The 9,202-nt window shown below is 45.1% G+C and overlaps 1 protein-coding gene across 1 annotated transcript in view; it reads left to right on the forward strand.

The window, feature by feature from the left end:
* Positions 1–396: 396 nt before the first annotated feature.
* LOC129856075 (cytochrome P450 2J2-like) overlaps positions 397–9,202 on the forward strand; it is a 36,645-nt gene continuing 27,839 nt past the window's right edge. The window contains exons 1-2 of the mRNA XM_055924200.1: positions 397–579; positions 2,998–3,174. Of these exons, the coding sequence (XP_055780175.1) occupies positions 397–579; positions 2,998–3,174 (360 nt within the window). The remainder of the gene's footprint in view (positions 580–2,997; positions 3,175–9,202) is intronic.

Genomic DNA, 9,202 nt, shown 5'->3' on the forward strand with positions numbered 1-9,202 from the left:
CTCCTATAGGCAGAAACTAAAACAGGAAGAGCCCGTTCTTAGACCTATCCAATGCTGGACTGACCAATCAGATTCCATGCTTCAAGATTGCTTCGAACACGTGGACTGGGATATTTTACGGGATGCCTCAGACAATAACATTGACGTATATGCTGACTCGGTGAGTGAGTTTATTAGGAAGTGCATTGGAGATGTTGTACCCACTGTGACTATTAAAACCTTCCCTAACCAAGAACCGTGGATTAATGGCAGCATTCGCGCAGAACTGAAAGCGCGAACCACCGCATTTAATCATGACAATGTGACCGGAAACATGACCGAATACAAACAGTGTAGTTATTCCCTCTGTAAGGCAATCAAACAAGCAAACTAGAGTTGCAATTCAATGGCTCAAACATGAGACAAATGTGGCAGGGACTACAGATAATCACGGATTACAAAAATAAAACCATTCCCGTCGCAGACATCGACGTCTTGCTCCCAGACAAATTATGCAACTTCTGTGCGCGCTTTGAGGACAACACAGTGCCACCGACACGGCCCGCTACCAAAGTCTGTGGGCTCTTCTCCGTGGCCGACGTGAGTAAAACATTTAAACGTGTTAACCCTCGCAAGGCTGCTGGCCCAGACGGCATCCCTAGCTGCATCCTCAGAGCATGTGCAGGCCTGCTGGCTGGTGTGTTTATGGACATATTCAATCTCTTCCTATCCCAGTCTGCTGTCCCCAAATGCTTCAAGATGGCCACCATTGTTCCTTTTCGCAAAAAAGCTAAGGTAACTGAACTAAATGACTATCGAGAGACTAGTCAAGGATCATATCACCTCCACCCTACCTGATACTCTAGACCCACTCCAATTTGCTTAACGTCCCAATAGGTCCACAGACGATGCAATCGCCATCACACTGCACACTGCCCTATCCCATCTGGACAAGAGGAATACCTATGTAAGAATGCTGTTCATTGACTACAGCTCAGCATTTAACACCATATTACCCTTCAAAATCATCATTAAGCTTGATACCCTGGGTCTCGACCCCGCCCTGTACAACTTGGTCCTGGGCTTTCTGACGGGCCGCCCCCAGGTGGTGAAGGTGGGAAACAACGCCTCCAACTCAATCGTCAAGTTTGCATACGACACAACATCGACAGAACAGTAGTGGAAAGGTGGAAAGTTTTAAGTTCCTCGGCGTACAAATCACGGACAAACTGAAATGGTCCACCCACACAGACTGCGTGGTGAAGAAGGCATAACAGCTTCTCTTTAACCTCAGGAGGCTGAAGAAATTTGGCTTGTCACCTAAAAGCCTCACAAACCTTTACAGATGTACAATCGAGAACATCCTGTCAGGCTGTATCACAACCTGGCACGGCGACTGCAAAACGCATCACCGGGGGCAAACTATCTGCCCTCCAGGACACATACAGCACCTGATGTCACAGGAAGTCCAAAAAGAACAACCACCCCAGCCACTGCTTGTGGACCCCGCTATCATCCAGAAGGCGAGGTCAGTACAGGTGCATCAAACCTGGGACAGAGAGACTGAAAAACAGCCATCAGACTGTTAAACAGAGAGGCTGCCAACATACAGACTCAAATCACTGGCCACTTTAATACATTTACATTACATTTACGTCATTTAGCAGACGCTCTTATTCAGAGCGACTTACAAATTGGATATTTGATAATACTTAATAAATTGATTTAATAAAGGTATCACTAGTCACTTTAAATAATGTCACTTTAATAATGTTTACATATCTTTCATTACTTATCTCATATGTATATACTGTATTTTATACCATCTATTGCATCTTGCCTATGCCGCACGGCCATTGCGCATCCATATATGTATATGTACATATTCTTATTCCATACCTTTACATTGTGTGTATAATGTAGTCGTTGTGAATTTGTTAGATTACTTGTAAGATATTACTGCACTGTCGGAACTAGAAGCACAAGCATTTCGCTACACTCGTATTAACATCTGCTAACCATGTGTATGTGACCAATACAATTTTATTTGATTTTATTTGAGAGACTTAGTTTTCGAAAGAGAGAGGGTCACACTTTCTTTGGATTGTTCTACAGATGGTCATACTATCAACAAACTATTTGTTGATAATCAACTGCTTGCTAAGGTTACAATGAGGGTTAGGGTTAGGTTTAGAATAAGGTTTAAATAGAGAGAGAGAGAGCGAGAAGACAGAGTGTTAGTACTCAGGCAGAAAGCTACCTTGGCTTCCTAGAGAGGGAAGATATTGATCCCCCTCTCCTCTCCTCTAACAAGGGAAGATATGGGCTGACTCCTCTTCCGTGTCTGGAGGAATATATCCCTTTCATCCCTTTCTCCTCTCCCGTTTATCTCTCCACTTTTCTGGAGAGCACCTCCAATCCCACCATCCCCCCTCCATCCCCCAAAGCCAGGCAGTAGGGAGAAACATATTTGTAGAGCCTTCCGTAAGCCCCCCGAGCCAAAGCAGCCGCGCTCACACAGACATAGATATACAGATGTAGACATACATTTCTACACACTTTTACCACCCTTTTTCTCCCTCACTATATCCCAAGGTGTGTGCAGAGAACATAAAACTTTCTGCAGGTATGTGGAAAGATTCAGAAACCCACCAAAACAACAAGAAGACTTTGCTGCAACCAAATATTAGAAATAACACACACACGTACACACACAAAGTAAATATGGCTTAGCTGGAGCCAGGTAATATCTTCTTTGTATTTGTGCTCTCCGTTAATGTGCTTTGCGGAGAGGAGTGTGTGCAATCAATGTAGACCTATTTCTACCGTGTCCGAGCGTCTAGCGGTTACCACTGGCTCAGTCTGGAATGTAAGCGCATGTACAGCAGTGCCTCTTAATCATTGTGGATGAGATGGAGCTCCCTACACCAGGGGACAGCTTTGTGTCTCCCCCGTCTCCACCCTGGAGAGCCAGCGGAGTCATTTTCTGGGTCTTATGATGTCGTCATGGTGTGTTAGCGGAAAGTCCCCACACCAATCCGGCCCTCACTCGCCCTCCCGCTGGTCTCCGTCTTCCTCACCCCACTCCCTGACCCCCCCGGCCCCTCAGCCCTCTATTCCCTCTACTCTCCTCCTCCCTCCATCCTCCAGTGGTCAGTGTGGAGGAGAAGATCTGCTGACGCAGGCCAGGCGGAGGTAACAAGCTTACCTGAGGATAATCTCCTAAGAGAAATTTCAAGGGAAGAAATAAGGGAAAGAGAGAGAGAAAGAGAGTGAGTGAGAGAGAGAGAGAGAGAGGCAAAGACGGAGGGAGAGGGAGGACAAGGGAGAGGATGGAGGGAGGGAGGGATGGATGGATGAAAAACTTAACAAAGTTTTTAGTCCCTGACTTGCTGTGCCAAGCAGTTCTTATTCTCCAGGCCAACTTCCCCTCCGTGGTCAAGCACTTACTGCTCCCACAATGCCCCGAGAGAGAGAAACAGAGTTGGAGGGAGGGAGAGAGAGAACGAGCAAAAGGAGGAGACAGAAAGAGAGGAGAGAGGGGAGAGGGAAACAAGTCACTATGTGTAAGTAACTTTTTTATTTAAAAAATAAAAAATAAAAAAAATGTTTACCTTTATTTAACCAGGTAGGCTAGTTGAGAACAAGTTCTCATTTGCAACTTCGACCTGGCCAAGATAAAGCAAAGCAATGTGACACAGACAACAACACAGAGTTACACATGGAGTAAACAATAAACAAGCCAATAACACAATAAACAAGTCAATGACACAGTAGAAAAAAGAAAGTCTATATACAGTGTGTGCAAAAGGCCATAGGAGCGAATAATTACAATTAGCAGATTAACACTGGAGTGGTAAATGAGCAGATGATGATGTGCAAGTAGAGATACTGGTGTGCAAAAGAGCAGAAAAGTAAATAAAATAAAAACAGTATGGGGATGAGGTAGATTGGGCGGGCTGTTTACAGATGGACTATGTACAGCTGCAGCGATCGGTTAGTTGCTCAGATAGTTGATGTTTAAAGTTGGTGAGGGAAATAAAAGTCTCCAAATTCAGCGATTTTTGCAATTCGTTCCAGTCACTGGCAGCAGAGAACTGGGAGGAAAGGCGGCCAAATGAGTTGTTGGCTTTGGGGATGATCAGTGATCACTTTGTCTCTCTCCTAGACCCAGTGTCACCCAGACAATTCAGATTCCTCTCTTTTTTATCTCAGAGTGGACACACAATAAATATTTTGGATAACCAAGACAATTTCCTGTAAATACTTTTTGTCTGTATATTTAGAGCTTCAACTGAAGTTTGGGAGAAGAGGTTTTGGGCTAGAGGAGGTGCAGGATGTGTGAGGGTGGAGAAGTTGGAGGTGGGTGGAGGTAAGGGTATAGGAGGTGGGGAGTGGATGGAGAGCTATTCTCTCTGCCCCCCCTTTCTCTCCTCCCCCTCTTCTTTAATCAAGCCTAGCTTTAATGAACTGTCTCTGACCATCAGTTTCATTTGCACATTTACTCAATCAATACACTCTGTGTATTCAAGCACTTCCATGAAAACTACAATGTGATAGTCGTAGTGGAAAAGGCCGGAGGGGGGTATGTGTGAATGTGTTTGTTTGTGTGTGTGTGTGTGCTTGTGTGTGTGACAATGTGCACACAAGTGTGTGTGCTGTGTGTATTCATGCAGAAACTTCCTAAACCTTGAAGAGTATCCAAGATGCCTTTACTACAGAAATTAACTTGGTAATTCCTTTTCTGCTCAAATCTCCAATTAATAGCAATACCCTTCACTCACTCCAGCTCTATGCTCCCCTCTACCCCCCTCACCCCTCACTCCTCCTCCATCCCCATCAAAATGCCCTGATTAGCCTTCTGACCATTTAATTAATTAGGCACATCACTTAATTATGACAAATTGCATTACGGCCTCAGCGTGCAGAGCTACGCCAGGTTAGGTTCGGTAACAATTTGATTTGAGTGAGAAGAGGAGATGGGATGAAGGGGGGTTCGGATGGAGATGGGGGATTTATTGAGCGGAAAGAGACATATGATGAGATTAATAATAATCAGAGCAGCGGGAACTGGCCATGAACAGGGGCAAGGGGGAGGAGGGGGAGACGGAGATGAGATGGAGATGGGGGAGAGAGGAGGGCGGGGGGAGAGGTGGGTAGAGATGGATCAAATTAGGTTTTTCTCTTCTCATTAGGATCCAAAGAATAAAGTGATAGTAGCGGAGAGAGGGGGGATGTGTGTAAGAATGTGTGTGTGTGTGTGTGTGTGTGTGTGTGTGTGTGTGTGTGTGTGTGTGTGTGTGTGTGTGTGTGTGTGTGTGTGTGTGTGTGTGTGTGTGTGTGTGTGTAGGTGTGTGTAGGTGTGTGTAGGTGTGTGTAGGTGTGTGTAGGTGTGTGTACGTGTGTGTACGTGTGTGTACGTGTGTGTGTGTGTGTGTGTGTGTGTGTGTGTGTGTGTGTGTGTGTGTGTGTGTGTGTGTGTGTGTGTGTGTGTGTGTGTGTGTGTGTGTGTGTGTGTGTGTACTACTAACCCCGGTGTCCTGGCTAAATTCCCAATCTGGCCCTCAAACCATCATGGTCACCTAATAATCCCCAGTTTACAATTGGCTCATTCATCCCCCTCCTCTTCCCTGTAACTATTCCCCAGGTCGTTGCTGCAAATGAGAACGTGTTCTCAGTCAACTTACCTGGTAAAATAACGGTAAAATAATTTTTTTTTTTTTAAAGTGTTTCCATTATTTTGGCAGTTACCTGTACATGAGCGTGTGTGTATGTGCGTGTGTTTGTGAGTATGGGTGTATGTTTGTGTGTGAATGTGTATGTGAGTACAGGACTCTGTGTGTTTGTATACGTGTTGTGTGAGTGAGTCTTTGTCTCTTACTACAGTCTGGCCTGGAGATAGAAGCTGTTTTTCAGTCTTTCGGTCCTGGCTTTGATGCACCTGTACTGTCTCTGTCTGCTAGATGGTAGACAGAGACAGTACTTGGCCTTCCTTTGACACCAAGTGCTGAAATATCCTGGAGGACAGGCAGCCTGCCCTGGGTGATGCATTGGGCTGACCGCACCATTTGGTTCAAAGGCGGTGCAGTTGCCAGACCAGGCGGCGATACAGCCTGAATGCTCTCAATTGTACATCTGCAGAAGTTTGTGAGGGGCATGACACATTTCTTCAGCCGCCTGAGTTTGTAGAGGTGCTGTTGCGCCTTCTTCGCCATGGTGTTGGTGTTGGTGGGACCATTTCAGGTCCTCAGTGATAAAGCTTTTGACCCTCTCAAACAAAATAAAATGAAAATATGTGTCAAATGCTTACTTACGGGCTTTTCCCAACAACGCAGAGAGCGAGAAAATAAAGCAATAATAGAAAAGTACTGACTCATAGTAATAATATAATAATAAACACACGATGACTAATGATAACTTGGCTATATACACAGGGTACCAGTGCCGAGTAGATGTGCAGGGGTACAAGGTAATTGAGGTAGATATGTACATATAACTAAGAATAAAGTGACTAGGCAATAGGATAGATAATAAACAGTAGTAGAGGCGTATGTGATGAGTCAAAAAAGTTTGTGGAAAATGTTTCAATGTGCATAGTCCGGGTAGCTATTTGGTTAACTATTTAACTAACGATTTAGCAGTCTCTCCACTGCGGCCCCATTGATGTGGATGGGGGACTGCTCCCTCCCTCTGTCTCCTGTAATCCACAATCAGCTCGTTTGTTTTTTTGACGTTGAGGGAGAGGTTATTTTCCTGCCACCACTCTGCCAGGGCCGTCTCGTTGTTGGTAATCAGGCCTACCACTATCGTGTCGTCAGCAAACTGATTGAGTTGGAGTCATGTATAGCAACGCTGTCGTGGGTAAACAGGGGGTACACGAGGGGGTTGACCACACACCCCTGGAAGGTCCCGGTGTTGAGGATCAGCGTCGTGGAGGTGTTGTTGCCTACCCTCGCCACATGAGGTCACCAGGAAGTTTACGACCCACATGCACAGGGAGTTTCAGAATAAGGGCCCTGAGCTTAGTGACAAGCTTGGAGGGCAAAATGGTGTTGAAAGCAGAGCTGTAGTCGATGAACAGCATCCTCACATAGGTATCCCTATTGTCAAGGTGGGAGAGGGCAGTGTGGAGTGCAATTGAGATTGCACAGTCTTTGGATCTGTTAGGGCGGTATGCAAATTGATTGAAATGACTGCCATGTGTTCTTGCAGAGATGAAGCCTATAATGTGGATTTTTTTAGGGCGATGTGTGTTGCATTAGTAGCTAGTTAAATTGCGGTAATATTTGACAGTGAGGGAGGTAGGTGGTTTGTGAATGCAGTAAATGGGGGATATTGAACCATGGGATAGATCGATATGGTGGTGATTGCCGTGACGAATCCAGAAGAGGCTGTTTAATGTCTCAATTCTGTGACACTTCACACACTCCATGTGTTTTAAGTACACAAGCTAGTCCTCGGCATACTCTAAACTCACTGGCATCTTTAGCTTCACTATCTTTATTTCCAGTTTTAGTTTAGATTTTGGTTGTCTTTTTATCCATTCTACGACAGCCCCATCACTCACAAAATCATGACGGGAAAAGGTTGTGACAGTGTTGGTGTGATGTTGTGTGGACGTTATCACACCCTGGCAGCTTCAGGCTAATATTGTCACAACGTTATGAAGTCATGCTAGGCTAAATCTGTAGAAGTGAGGGGATCAGACTGAGGGGTGTCAGAGGGGAGAGGGGGAGGGTCAGGTGGTTGGCCGGGGGGGCGTATATATGTGTCTGTGTCCCTTTCATCCTCTTCACTCTTAAGTTCCCCACCTCCAGGCACACACACACACACACACACACACACACACACACACACACACACACACACACACACACACACACACACACACACACACACACACACACACACACACACACACACACACACACACACACACACACACACATACACACACACACACACAACCCTCTCCATCCAATCTTCCTCTTTTCGTCAACTACCCCAGGCCATTGTTGCAAGGAGACTTGGTCCACCAGGAGAGGAGAAAAGGGTACTTTGTGACAATTCTACATTCAGTACCCCACGGCGCATTAGAATGGTGATTCTGCCTGCTAACCAGCATCCTTCATGCCTATGCTATAGCCCTATTTAGCATATTTCATAGTTTACACGATCCACTCCCCCAACACACAGCATGCTATTCACATGGGCATGATCACATTGGTCTGTGGCCACAGGGTATGGTGAGGGGGAGGCGTACTGTAAGTGGGTGTGTACAGTATGGATAAAGACTGATCTCCTTTAGCTATTCTGCTTGAAATTAGAATCTCCCTTTTGTAAAGGAAATGATCTGCACGATTTACAGGGCCGGTTTCTTGGACACAGATTAAGCCTAGTCCTGGACGAAATTGTAAGGACTAGGATTCATCTTTGTCTAGGAAACTGGACAGAGAGAAGGGTAGGCAGCAAACTATACCACGTGTCCGCAAACTATACCACGTGTCCGCAAACTATACCACGTATCCGCAAACTATACCACGTATCCGCAAACTATACCACGTGTCCGCAAACTATACCACGTGTCCGCAAACTATACCACGTATCCGCAAACTATACCACGTATCCGCAAACTATACCACGTGTCCGCAAACTATACCACGTGTCGTTCTACCAAACCGCTGTGTACAACAAAAAGTACTCTAGCCAATCTTCAGTATGTCCTCAATTCTACACAGAATAATTATGGGCCACATAGTACCAAATGCCCAAGACCATTACGTGATGTCTTCGCCAACCAATTACTACTAAAATACTGTATTATTATTGTAATAAGACAGCAGTGCAGTAAGAGGCATTAAATAAGCAGTTATTTCCACACTAGTTCATTGAAGACCCTTTCTCATCTTGAAGAAATGTCATTACAGTGCCTATTACCTTACAGATAGATTGTATGTTCCTTATGGATTGATGTATTGTTTATGCATTTTAAATAAGCTTAACTGTGTAGAAATGTAAATGAACCCACATTCATACAGTTCCTTGACTGTCCAGCTCGCTAATTTACATTTGACATTTGAGTAATTTAGTCAAAGCTCTTATCTAGAGCGACTTACAGTTAGTGCCTTCATCACAAGATGGCTCGGTGGGACAAGCACATGTCACAGTAAGTAAAATGTTCCTCTATATAGTAGCTATCAGCAAAGTCAGAAATGGTATGGGG

The sequence above is a fragment of the Salvelinus fontinalis genome, chromosome 5 (genome assembly GCF_029448725.1).
Source record: "Salvelinus fontinalis isolate EN_2023a chromosome 5, ASM2944872v1, whole genome shotgun sequence".
Lineage (NCBI taxonomy): Eukaryota > Metazoa > Chordata > Actinopteri > Salmoniformes > Salmonidae > Salvelinus > Salvelinus fontinalis.